The sequence below is a fragment of the Sparus aurata genome, chromosome 15, assembly GCF_900880675.1.
Source record: "Sparus aurata chromosome 15, fSpaAur1.1, whole genome shotgun sequence".
Lineage (NCBI taxonomy): Eukaryota > Metazoa > Chordata > Actinopteri > Spariformes > Sparidae > Sparus > Sparus aurata.
In genome coordinates this window covers 13,417,408-13,430,757 of record NC_044201.1, presented here as the reverse complement: position 1 = coordinate 13,430,757, position 13,350 = coordinate 13,417,408, and the positions used below count along the sequence as shown (strand labels likewise).

The 13,350-nt window shown below is 44.1% G+C and overlaps 2 protein-coding genes and 2 non-coding genes across 4 annotated transcripts in view; all 4 read left to right on the top strand.

The window, feature by feature from the left end:
- Positions 1-7,843, top strand: part of arid4b (AT-rich interaction domain 4B) — a 48,989-nt gene extending 41,146 nt beyond the window's left edge. Inside the window, exons 17-24 of the mRNA XM_030442858.1 lie at positions 1,398-1,580; positions 2,589-2,673; positions 2,762-2,969; positions 3,096-4,325; positions 4,476-4,586; positions 4,765-4,989; positions 5,115-5,261; positions 5,577-7,843. Of these exons, the coding sequence (XP_030298718.1) occupies positions 1,398-1,580; positions 2,589-2,673; positions 2,762-2,969; positions 3,096-4,325; positions 4,476-4,586; positions 4,765-4,989; positions 5,115-5,261; positions 5,577-5,731 (2,344 nt within the window). The 3' untranslated portion in view covers positions 5,732-7,843. The remainder of the gene's footprint in view (positions 1-1,397; positions 1,581-2,588; positions 2,674-2,761; positions 2,970-3,095; positions 4,326-4,475; positions 4,587-4,764; positions 4,990-5,114; positions 5,262-5,576) is intronic.
- A 919-nt stretch (positions 7,844-8,762) lies between these two features.
- tomm20a (translocase of outer mitochondrial membrane 20) lies at positions 8,763-11,446 on the top strand. The gene is made up of 5 exons (XM_030440865.1): positions 8,763-8,995; positions 9,328-9,374; positions 9,483-9,564; positions 10,458-10,600; positions 10,899-11,446. The coding sequence occupies exons 1-5, from the start codon at positions 8,872-8,874 to the stop codon at positions 10,941-10,943; spliced, it is 441 nt and encodes a 146-aa protein (XP_030296725.1). The 5' UTR covers positions 8,763-8,871; the 3' UTR covers positions 10,944-11,446.
- LOC115597219 (small nucleolar RNA SNORA14) lies at positions 10,091-10,222 on the top strand. Its single transcript, XR_003987044.1, has one exon. It is a non-coding gene; the product is annotated as a small nucleolar RNA SNORA14 (small nucleolar RNA).
- LOC115597220 (small nucleolar RNA SNORA14) lies at positions 10,669-10,800 on the top strand. Its single transcript, XR_003987045.1, has one exon. It is a non-coding gene; the product is annotated as a small nucleolar RNA SNORA14 (small nucleolar RNA).
- Positions 11,447-13,350: the final 1,904 nt, after the last annotated feature.

Genomic DNA, 13,350 nt, shown 5'->3' with positions numbered 1-13,350 from the left:
CAAATGCTCTGTAAGTGTACAGCCCACTTGGACTGACTTTGTCAGTATATAATTATCTACACCGCCTTAAGGTGGATTTGCTGGTTTTGAGGACATCGTATGTCCAGATGTAAGTGATGCTTTTGAATAGTTTCTTCAGGGCTGCAACTAACAGTTTGTTCCTGATTGATTTCTTTTTTTTGGTCAGTTGATTCATCTTTTGTTCAATAAAATGTGAGAAAACAGTGATAATTTCCACCACAAGCTCAAGTTGACATCATAAAACTGTCCAAAACCCCAAAGTATTCCATTAACTATAATGTGAGACCAAGAAAAACAGCACATTTTCACATTTAAGAGCTTATAAACAACAAATCTTTGATCATTGTTTTCTTTAAAAAAATTACTAAAAAGGTAAATTACTAGACCACATTTTCTATCACTTGACACAATTATTATTCCAGTAATTGCTGCAGCTCTAAAAGTGTCATATGTCAGTGTTTGATACATTCTCTGTGCCTGTTTGTGTTTTGTGACCATATTCATCACCGAGGGTAGGAAAAGGTCTCTGAGATTGATTATGTGCAGTGTGTTTTTTAAAAATCAGTTGGCATTAGGAGTCTAGTGTGTCCCCAGTCTTAGGGGTAATTAAAATCTCCCTCAGTTTTCACACTCGGACAGCTGCACAAACAAGTGCATCTTCCTCATTGTGGATGGTGGAGAATTAGCTGTCAGCAGAAAAAGCTCAGAGCAGTTAGGTATGAGAGGGCTTGTGTGGAGCGCCGTGTTGTAACTGCTCTCTGTGGCAGCGGATCAAATTGGATGTGGTGGTTGTGCTTCCTTCCAACGCCGTAGTCTCGCTTTAAGTTGCTACGCTGCCTGCCAAGTTGTGCTTTGCCGTGCTAACCTGCCCCTGTGGCCCCTGCGCCGCCTAAACCACTTACTGGCACTCCTGCACCACCCGTTTACCCTCCAGCTTCGACATCTCCTGACTGTTTCCCACTAGCTCCTCCTTGTGGCTGCTTTGTTTCTTACAGTGTGTGAGTGACAACCCCCGAGTATGTTGTGGTGTGTGTGGACATAGGGTTAGATAGCCTAATCGTAGTGTTATATCCCATGAAAGATGATTTTTGCCATGAAAGAATGTTTTATTTACTGAAACACTCTATGTACTGTTCTTTGACTGGCTTACTGTAATGATTCAGTTTGCTGTAGGTTACACTGGACTAGAAATGGGAAGTTTATGTTTCTTAATTGGTAAGGGTGCAGAGTTGTAATGGGACAGGGAAGGATGAGGGTGGACCAGATTAAGTAGAAAACAGGCTTCCTAGCAGCAGGCAGTGAGCTGGGTGGCTGGGTTTGGGCGGGCTTCACGGGGCAGCCTAGGGCCAGGAAGTGCTGAACTGTTTTTCTTGCAGGGATGACAGCAGTCAGGAGGGGGAGGAAGGGGAGGAGTTTGAGTGTTACCCCCCGGGGATGAAGGTGCAGGTGAGGTATGGGCGAGGCCGCAATCTGAAGACGTACGAGGCCACTGTGAAAGAGGCAGACGTGGAGGGGGGAGAGGTGCTCTACCTGGTGCACTACTGTGGCTGGAACGTCAGGTAAGACAGGACTTGGGGAGAAATCACCTAACGTCTATATTCACCCTAAAAAAAAAAAAAAAACAAGAAAAAAAAAAAAGACATCTCTTAACCTTCGATTCAGCTTAAGGGATCACCGCTACATGGGTATTCCCTACAGATACATCCCTTCCTCACAATTCTGCTTCACCTGCTCCAGTCCCATGGTCAGTACTCTGATTATGGAGAACACTGGGCCATCTAGTGGCAGAAACAGAATTGAGTATTGGGTTGATGTGGAACACTTCCTCAGCTTCCCTCACTCAGTTTTGTCCGAATCCCCTGTCTGTCTGTCCCCCAGCTGTCTGTCTCTCTGCAAAACGAACAGACAGGCTTGAATTTGAACCAATTCTACCCAACCAGTGGTTCTGGTGAAACAATTTTTCTTTTAAATACGAGCTTCCCCTTTGGATCTGTGAAAGGCCAACCAAAGTGCTGCTACACTCACCTCTACCTCTCAACCCTCTCCCCCCTCCCCAGCGGGTCAGGGTTAATGCAGTGTTAAGTAGAGTGTTAGGGTACCATAACACAGAGGTTAACTAGTGCAATCAGCATTTCATTGTCTCAATGTCGTTGTGTGGTCCTCTAGCACTCTATAAAAGACAGTGGGATGTTCTCTGCATTGTGTCTGTCGTGTGCGATGTCGTGAAACTTTTCATTTCTCCTCATACGACCCAAGTAGCACCCTTGGTACTGTCGGAACTCTGTTGAATATGATTTGTGTGGTGGTCGGTGTGAATATTGTTTCTTTCTCCATCGTAAAGGTTTGTCTTTTTCCACATAACACCATGGGATCTCTTTCCTTTTGCTGTTGAGGCTTATTGTGTCACAGCAACATGTTTGCGTCAGACAGTAGAGGTGTCTGTGTGGTGGTGGTGATGGTGGTGATGGTGGTGGTGGTGGTGTGAGGATATTTCTCAGCTCCTTCCAAAGATCTGATTGATGAAAATGTCTCTTGTCTTTGTACTTGATTTTTTTTTTTTTTTTTAGATATGATGAATGGATCAAAGCAGACAAGATTGTGCGCCCCGCCAATAAGAACGTACCAAAAATAAAGCACCGCAAAAAAATAAAGGTACGAGTTTGAAATATGGTGATTTTTACATTTAAAATCTGGTCTGATATCAAGAAGTGAATCACTGACTGTGTTGAAATCCTGACAGAACAAAGCGGAGAGGGAGCGAGACAGATTGGAGAGGCTCAATGACAGAGAAGGCCTCGGCCCTTCACCCAACTCGAACCGCGTCCCGCGCTCCAAATGTGGCCTGAGTCAGGATGTCTTTTCCAAGATGGACGAGGGTGAGGACAAAGGGACTCAGCAGTCTCCAGTCAAGTCTATAGAAATTACTTCTATCCTCAATGGCCTGCAAGGTAGCAACACTCATTAGCCTGTAGTCTTCATGCACACTCACAGCAGATCAGGACACTCTGAAGTGGTTTATTTATGCCTGTTGGTCTCCTGCATACACTAACAGAAGTTGTGTTTTGTTCGCTCAGCTTCTGAGATGTCCACAGACGAAAGCGAGCACGAGGATGATGAGGGAGAGCATAACGAAGAGGATCGCCCAGGTTGCAGAGGCAGCCCAAGAAAGGCCCCGCCAGAGCCCACGCAAGCATCCGAGCGATGGGAGAGCGCTCCTGACGCAAGCAAACCTTCTCCGGTCTCAGGAAAGAGCCAGGATGCAGTCAGTGCCGACAACGCTGACGTCGGGAAGCGCAGAAGCCAACCAGAGCCAGAGCCAGAGGCGAGCACCAGGAAGAGGAAATCTGAGGGTGCAGCAGAGAGGACCCCGAAAGGCCAATCGAAAGCTAAGACCAGGAGCACCAGGAGTGCTGATTGGTTGCCTGGAGGTTCTCCCAGGAAGCTGGAGGAGAGAGCGGCAGGTCCAGGCGGTGAGGAGAGAGGGGCCTTGTCTAGCAGCAGTTCAGATGATGAGGGTGCAGCGCCGGCTGAGTCCCAGGCGGAGGAAAGCGAGCGAAGCCGGCCAAAAGCCAAAGGTTCCCCTTCCAAGAAGTACAACGGGATGAAGGAGAAGGCCAAAACTGGCAGACAAGCTGGCTTCTGGGAGATTCCTGAGAAGAGGGCCAAAATGTCTGGGAATGCAGAGGAGCGGCCAGCTGTCCGCTCCAAAGGCCAGAAGGACGTGTGGTCCAGCATCCAGGCCCAGTGGCCGAAAAAGACTCTCAAAGAGTTGTTCTCCGACTCGGACACAGAGGCCGCCAACTCTCCCCCTCCACCTGTCCCTTCATGTCTTGAGGAGCCGAGTGTCGACCAGGATGCCGGACCAGAGGACGAAGCCTCGGAGGAGCAGATGGAGAACGACAAACTGCAGGAGTTTCCAAGCAGCGGCAGTAACTCTGTACTGAACACACCGCCGACGACGCCGGAGTCCCCATCAGGAGGAGGCAGTGCTGTGGAGGACTCCAGTCAGGCACAGCCCTCCTCCCCTCAGCCTTCATTACCCCCCGCCTTGCCTTCAGAGCTGGTTTCTGACACTCTTCCCCCAGGACCCACCCAGGAGGAAGTGGCAGGCGGGCGTAGTGAGACAGACAGCAGCACGGTGGAAGTGGAGAGTCTGGGCGGGGAGCTGCAAGATCTCCCTCCGGACGAGAGGGCAGGTTCCCCCTCAAAGGTGTTTGACGTCAGCCTCTCCTGTAACAGCAGCAGCAGCTGCAGCCTCGAGCTGAGCAGCAGCAGCCAACAGGAGAGTGAGCAGAAGTCCAAAGGTACAAATAACAGCCAATCTACTACGCCAGCTCCTGTGTATCTTTTAAATCATTATTTCTCTTTTAGATGGAATACTAAAGAAATAGACGCTGGCAACTCATTTCACAGTCTGCCTGTTCCCTCACCATCACTTTGCATTTCCTTTGTAGCGTCTGCGAGTCAGAAGCGACAGAAAGAATCACAGACAGGTGGAGCCTCAAAGAAACACAAGCCAAACCGCAAGAGCCTAGGTGTGCCTCCCAAAAAGAATAGGAAAACAGGTATGGAGAGCTGTAGATAGAATCGCTGGTACTCTGCTAGCCTTCCTAGTTCATATAACACAAGTCATTTTATCGGCTGGAGAGTTTCTATTCTCATATTTACATCATTCTGACATTAAGGTGCATATTTTAGGTATTCATCATTGCCCCATTTTTCCATCCGTCTTCTCTCCTCCAGCCAACAGCAGTGACAGTGAAGACCAGTCTGTTGTTGAGGGCACTGCCAAACCAACTGCCTCTAAGAACAGCGCAGCAGACGTGAAGGCTGCCACTTCGCCCAAGTGTCACGGACGATCTCCCCCTTCGAGCCATAAGTACCACAAGCAGGGTGACGCTGACCACGCCCCACACCGAGACAACCATGGAAGATCGCCACGCGTGTACAAGTGGAGCTTCCAGATGTGTAAGTGCCAAACATCGAACTCACTTGCTATGCCTGAGTGTGAACTGATTAAATTCAGAAATAACTGTGTCGACATTATATGCCAGTATCTATCCCCTAAAATGCATTCTGTACATTCTCCTTAGCTGACCTGGAAAAGATGAACAGTCTGGAGAGGATATCATTTCTTCAGGAGAAACTGCAGGACATCAGGAACCACTACCTCTCCCTCAAGTCTGAGGTGGCCTCTATTGACAGGCGACGAAAACGCATGAAGAAGAAGGAACGCGAAAGTGAGTCACTGAGTACCAGGACTGGGTTGCACAAGCTATTCTTAAATCCATTCTTAATTTTGTTAGGAATTCCTCTATAGTGCTTAAGGGCTACAATTTGCGATTGTTTTCACTGTTGATGAATCAGTCAGTTTCTCAATTAACTGTAGTTTTTGTGGAGTGAGCCATTTTAAGTAAGTGATACATAATGCTCCACTGAATAAAAAGGTTAGAATTGAACTAACAAATAAGTCCCTCCTCAGGAGTCTACTGTATTTTGTCTCCCCCTACCTACCTTATCACTGTCCATGAACATATCCTGTCTCTCCTCTTCAGGTACAGTGGCTGCTTCCTCTTCCTCATCATCATCCTCCTCCTCACCGTCCTCCAGCTCACTGACTGCTGCAGTCATGCTGACACTGGCCGACCCTCCGGTGTCATCGTCATCCTCCTCTTCTCAGAACTCTGGGGTATCAGTGGAGTGCAGGTGACACGAAGAACCAGCGAAAAGCCACCGCACTAAGCACTTAACCAGCACCCTGGGGCCCCCGCCCCCATTCCCTTCCAACAGGACAGACAAGTCAACCTACATACTGTAACTACTGGGGCACAAAAACCAGACCAGAGACAAAAAAAAAAAACAAGAAACAAGCACTATTTTCTATTGACAACTGTTTCCTTGGCAAGCTAACGGCACTTAAGTGCACTTTTATGAAGATTGTGTAGGGGGATGAAATTTGTCAAAAAATTCTACAAAATCGTCTTTTGCGTGCTCCTTAATTGAACATTTATAAGAATTGTTTTTGCAAGCAATAATTGTTTCCATTTGATAAAGTTGTATCGGTAAGGGATGACTTCCAGTGAAGACCCCTCTGTGCTCTGTCCTCGTAGCTCAACATGGTGCAGCCTGTGCTCGCCGTGTCTTCACGGGGAATCCAGAGGATCACTGCCACATTGGCATTAAGGGCGTAGGAAATGTAACTTTGCCACGTTTCTCTGTCCACCCTCATTAAAAAGGCCTTCACGTGGTCAAACCTCAAGAGGTTGATGATGGTCTTGTCGCATACAGGTGTATGCAGTCCTGTACAGGTGTAAGTGTTGATGGGTAGGGTTTCAGACCATCAGAGGTCCACTGACAACCTCAGTGGATGAATATGGAATGATACTGTAGTGCCTTTTTGTTCTTTTCCATGGGGCACTTTGAGAAAGGACAGCACTTTTTCTCCTATTCTTAAATCAGAGGATCAAGCTGGAATAATGTGTCCCCTTTAAAAAAAAAAAAAGACAGAAAGAACGCTGTATGAGTGAGCAGGCAGTGAAGGGCTGACGGATAATGATGTTTTTTTTTATCAGTGTGCGGTGATATTTAAGAAGTAAAACTCTTATGCTTGATCACCCGTAATCTACTACTGAATAGTCATCCAGTTTGGGTAAACTGTTAAGTTTGGCAGTATAAAATGTGCAATGTTGGAGGTGGTGAATCCAGTGGTCACATTGCTTCAGTTCATCAGCCTTTTAAACACCTATCTGTTTCAATTCATTATGTTTTCAACACACATTTAATCCCCCCAGTCATCGCTGCACATCTGCAACAGGATCAAGTTTTCTTGAAGGCAGCCATAGACGGTATAAGTATTTACAGCATGTACTCAGTACTGCAGAACACACGAATGAAGCTGAATCCCACATTTTCAGTGTTTCAAACAACATGAAGTTATTTAATTAAGAATATTTTTTGCTTCATGACATACTTTTTTTTGGCATCTCTCTCTAATTTTACCCATGATCAATAATGACATGCCAGCTTCCTGTCATACTCAACCCTACCAAAAAAATGTTGGTTCTGTTTCCTGTACTATGACCAGATTAAAGGTAAAGATATTGTAAATGTGCATTTATATCATAAAGTGACGTATGTGTATACATTTCTGAAGACATCTCCAGTGTTTCCTTTGTATAGACCCCCTACTGTACGATAACCTGAAGTTACATTTTGTTCGGCACTTGTATGTAATTGTATGCTTTTGTTATACATTTGTATATTGAGAAGTGTTTTGAGTCGAGCTATTTAATATCTTGCACTGTTAATAACATGTACTTTTCTGTACAGACAGTTTTACGGTTTTAACTGTAGTTTGAGTGTAAATATGGAGGGTTACAGCATGTTTGTTCTGCCCCTTTTGTCCTCATACTTGTTTTCCTGTAGGAACGGATTTATTTGAGTTTGTTTACGTTTTGTTTTGTTCGGCCTCTTTCATCAGTTTCAAAAGTTTTTTTGTTTTTTCTTTCATTTTTTTTTCTTTCATGTTTTGCTTTAGTTTGTATTCCATTTCATTTCTCTATGGCTTGTGCTTGTAAGAGGAGAATGGTGGTTTTGGATGCGGCTGAACTATTTTCCAACCTGTACATGGCCTGAAGCTAAAGCTGTATGAACCTGTATATGGGAAATGGATCATAGATTAAGAGAAAGTAACGGAGCTTGTTGAAAAATGCTCGATAGTATTTATTAGGCTCATCTGATGATGGTCATTGTGTAATTTATTGTAAAAATGTAAGCAAAGCAGAAGCCTCTGTTTGAAATAAATGCCATAGTTTGTGAAGTATTCAGTGTCTTGTGCCATCAATCAGGAAACATTTTGATTTACTGTGTTGAGAAGACGGTCAGCATAGCAGCACACATCTACAATCAAACTACTGTTAACATGGGGTAACGCACACAGATCAATACACGACAGTAAATATTTTCCCATTGTCGGTCAGATTCTTGTGAACTTGATATCTCAAGAATGTTTTCATGGAATTTTGAAATGTCCATGTGGACTCAAGGATAAACCGATTTAGATTTTAGAAAACACATTTGCGGCTCACTGAACAAACAATATGTTAACAATGACAAGATTTTCCACAAATGTATTATAGGATAAAATTATGACGATATTACATTTTATATCCAAAAGGTTTAAAAGTCACCTTCACTGTTACATCATAATATTCTCCGAAACAATGTTGTGGCCAATATTCAACGTCTTAACTTAACTGGTACAAGGTGGTAATTCCAGTTTTTACAATCTTTAACTCCAGGAAAAACTGTACTTCATACTCTCACATTTATTGAAAATAGGTCTTACAGGTAAGTGAAAATAAACAGATATTTTGCTTGTAGTTTCTACAAATTAAATATATCACAAGCTTATAAAACATGACAACTTTTCATAACTAAAAGCAGTTCAGATTTTATCCACCAACTAAAACGTTAAAATGCTGCGTACAAATTGAAACATTCTGCAGTATTACTACATCTGCTTTTTTGATAGTTTAAAGCATATACTGACGATAATACTTTTGTTTTCTTTAAAAATATTTATAACTTATAGTAATTATTTATCGAACTGTATTGAGTAATTTATATATTTATGGTTATTTTGATTTATTCAATTTATTTTATATGCGTATTTAATTATCTAATACTGACTGTCATCAAAAAATATAAATTTTACTGCAGCTCATGAGACGACGACATTACGCACTGCGTCATGGTTTACGTACTTCCTGTCCGCACTTCCTTAGCAGCATGCTAGCCGCTAGCCCAGAGAGCTAGCGTGCTGCGCGCCTTGCCCGTGAAGTTTCAGATATGATGAGCGGCAGGACGAGTGTGGTGATTGCGGGAGTCTGTGGGGCCCTTTTCATCGCATACTGCATTTATTTCGACAGAAAGCGACGGAGTGACCCTCAGTTTAAAGAAAGGCTCCGTGAACGTAAGTGTTTGAGTCGGAACAGGAACAGATGAAGTTAGCTTCGCAGTCAACTTCAGTTACAGCACCGTGAGCACGTTATCGCCCATGTGACGGACGAACGAGCCTCACTAGAAACAGCGCTATACGCTCTTCTTCTGCACTCTTCTTAAAAGCACTCTCGGCGTTGAAAGCTGTAACATTTATTCGTATTAAGTGTTCCTCAGTAGGTCGCAGGATTGCTAACTCTAGGAAGAAGCATGCTGCAGCTAACAAACTGCCCATGTGTTTCTCTCAAGTTTCACAAGAGCGAACTGAACTTACAAGCACAGTCTAATGCCACATTTGTTTCGCAGGTAGAAGAAAGAAAAACGTATCTAAAGATAAATCTGGACTGGCAAAGGTAGGTCAATGCAAAATCATGAATTTCTGTTTCCCCCCCCTTCTCTCTGGGGGGCACGGTGGGCTCACACGTGCTTGTCTGACACTTTTCTGTCCCTTGACTTTGAAGCTGCCTGATCTGAAGGACGCGGAAGCTGTTCAGAAATTCTTCCTGGAGGAAATCCAAGTCGGAGAGGAGCTGCTGTCACAAGGTTAGCCGCATGATTGTTCACTGTAGATTCAGCAGACATAAAATATGCAAGCTGACGTGCAACACACACACACACACACACACGCGCGCGCGCCGGGCATGAACAGAAAGCTTTGAGAGCGTTGTTTTGTAACTGGCAACTAATAAACACAAATGCAAGTCATTCTGTGACACAATCGCGGCCATGCTTTATCTATTTGAAACGTTGGTCAGACCAGTCCATTGTCAAGAGCTGCAACCATCAATCGATAAGCTGTCGACTGTAAAAGTAGCCGGCAACTGTCTTTTTATAATCGATTTGAGTCGTTTTCAAGAAAGAAAAGGGTCACAATTCTTGATTCAAGCTTTCAGTGTGGTGATTCTATCTATCTATCTATATATCTATATATATATATATAGAGAATCACCACACTGAAAGCTTGAATAAAGAATTATATATATATATATTATATATATATATATATATATATATATATATATATATCTATCTATATATCTATATATATATATATATATATATATATGACTAGCATCCTTAATAAACCCCCTGGTTGTCATTTGTGGTCTCTGGGACAAGAAAGGATGCAAGATCAATCTTAGGATCCAAAGCCGAGAGCAGTGTGTCAGTAGCTCTCGGTTATTTCACCCCTAAGACAGAACCGCTAACAAGTTGTTAACCTGAGGAAGTGTTTGTTTTCGCTGGTTTTGACCAGTCATTTGTCAAGAGCTGCAACAATAAATAAGTTGTCAACTGTAAAACCATTTTCTGACATTTTATAGACCAAACAACTAATAGATTAGTCAACATTGAAAATAGTTTTTAGATGCCGTCCACAGCTATCCTGCAACTGTTTTAATAACTTTATTTTTGTAACCTTTTTGCTAACTCATCAGGTGAATTCGAGAAAGGTGTCGACCACCTGACCAACGCAATTGCAGTATGCGGTCAACCTCAGCAGCTGCTCCAGGTCCTCCAGCAGACGCTGCCGCCTCCCGTCTTCCAAATGTTGCTCACAAAACTGCCCACAATCAGCCAGGTGAGGATTTCCTGCAGCTCCCCTGTAAACATTTTCAGTGTGATGAGTTTATTTATTTATTATTTGCCTAGCATCCTTAATAAACCCCCTGGTTGTCATATGTGGTCTCTGGGACAAGAAAGGGTGCGACATCAATCTTAGGATCCACGGCCGAGAGCAGTGTGTCAGTAGCTCTTGGTTATTTCACCCCTAAGACAGAAACACTATCAAGTTGTTAATTTCCTGTGTTATTTCAAAAAGTGTTTCTCACACGTTTTCTGTTCCATGCAAGTCTGAAAGTGATCTCTTCTGTTTTCAGCGAATCATCAGCGCACAGTCTTTAACAGAAGATGACGTTGAATGAATGAATGTGTGTGAGATGTGATTATCATTTGGTAAAGGGAAGAAGACACTGACACTGATGTTTGTGCACTGTTGGCTACGTGTGACTGCAGTTGTGTGCGTTGCGTGAGCCTGTTATGAGAGAGCTCGACCTTTTGGACATCACATGAAGATAACCCTCCCACCCCTCTATCACGGCACTCCGGGGTTACCGAACTTCCTCAAGGTTATTTTGGGAAACGTCACATTCCATCTTTCTAACATCATTCCCACCAGATCTCATGTTTATTTTATTTATTTCCATTAAAAGTAATTGTTTCATGTTTCGTTGAAGTGTCTTTGCTGACGTAATGATATGTTACATATCTCTGTGCAGTTGATAAACATATTAGTGCCTACACTAAACCCAACACTTGCTTTTGGAATATTGTCAGATTTCTTTTTGTGATGTTAAATGTTATTTTTATATTCCAGTCTTTCTTATATAAATGTGTGTGAATCATAAAATAAATCATGAAAACACACTCTGAGTTTCTGTGCTTCAGTTTACCAGTAGATGGCAGTAGCAATGCACAGGAGAAGTCAGGACATGTAAATAGTGTCTGAGCTGTGTGTGTGTGCAGTTTCTATCTGGTGCGTCATTTTAATGAATGAAAAGCGCTAAGTGTTTACCAAGAAGAAACGATGTACATGAACATATGGAAGATGGTCATATAATGCGCTCTGAAGGGACTGAAATGTTACGCAAGTGCAAATAAAACCTTGAGTCCTGACATTGAATGTGTTAATGAATCCTTGACACCGGTTAATAAAACGCCGCCGTGCCAAAACATGCCGAGAGGTCCAGTGTTTCTGTTTCCACCCAGCGCGGTGAAACATACAGCGTGAGCCTGTCTGAGCCACTACATCTTTATTGTGAATGGCTTTATTGTGTGTGCGGGAGAGCGAAAGTGGAGCAGCTTGTCGGGGAAGGGAGTAGGTTGAGCAGTGTGTCTCTTGGAAGACAAATAGAGCCGTAATTATTTTTATCCCTGTCTGCAGCTGTTTTTCTAAGGACTCTGGGCCAGAGCGGCCCGGGCCCTGACGTTGCCAGGAAACAGGAGCAGGGGGAAAAATAGTTTTTCTACATTAGGAGTGAAAAATGAAAATTGAACGGTGGCCCAGAAATGTCGGGCGAAGACTAAATGGTGGACAGTGTTCCATTTTCTGTGAACTCATGTGCTCGTTCTGCAGTCCTTCTCCTCAGCACTCCTGCTATGTTGCCATTTGGTGGAGAAGGAGAAGGCTGTCAAGAGGCCTGCAGAGTCGTCTGGCCCCGAGTGTGTGTGTGTGCAGATGAAGTGACTCGTTGTTAATGTGTCCTTTGGGGAGGCGGAGGAGAAAAATAGCAGACTGTGTTGGAGGTCAAGCTGGAGCTGTGGTGCGCTCGCTGGCGCTGGGGTGTAGGAACAGGTTCAGGCCCGGTCCACACAGCGAGCCACTGGCCTGCTTCTCCTGTAAACAAACACTCCGGCTGCTGGATGCGTGTTCTGTCCCCTGCAGGCCGGAGAGAGCTGAGGGGGGTCACTGAAGGATAGCATAAACCAGAGAGCGCGCCATCGGGAAGTAGAACCGGGTGAAACAAGCCCTGACACGAGGCCATGACACAGCAGATCTTCTTTTTCTTTCCTTTTTGCTTGTAATCTCAAACAAAGCCTCCTCAGCCCCTGAGCAGAGTATTAATGCAATCAATGAGATGCTTGTTTTACTTATTCTTCTTTTTTTTTTAGAGTTAATGTCATTATTTTAATTGCATTCCTGCTCCATTTGAGGTTGCATGAATGGATTATGAGTCAGCTCTTCATATCTGATGTAGCAGGCGGTGGGAAGGGAAGGAAAAAAAAAAAAAAAAAAGGGTGAGGGGAGGGGAGGGCACAGAAGCTCCCTCCTCTCGTGCAGTAGGGGGAACTGTTGCTCCAGGCTGTGCTGCTGAAGGACAACTGAATGGAGAGAGAGCTGAGAGCTGAACAGTTCCAGTTGACAGCAATAACAATGGCTGTGCCTGCAGCACGGAGACCATGTGCTCGGCGAGGGGTGATTCTTTAACAGTGTGTAAATGCTTTTCTTCTAATGAGCTCACGTTGACAGATGCACCCCGCTCCTTCATTACAGGTGCAGGGAAATCAACTGTTATTGAAGGCAGGATTAGGCACGCACACACGCACACACACTCTCACACACGCCCCAACAAGCGAGGACCAAAGCAGCGCCGACTTGCTATTGTAATTTGTTTGCATGGATTCTGATCGTATGTCAAATGTTGTGTTGGGAATATTCTAATCACTTGAGCTCCACAACTCATTACTGGAAATCCTGTCAGCAAATTATCCACAGCAGTAATTACCTTCACTGTGTTATTCCAGTTTGTGAGTTTTGAATGTCAAAAGCCT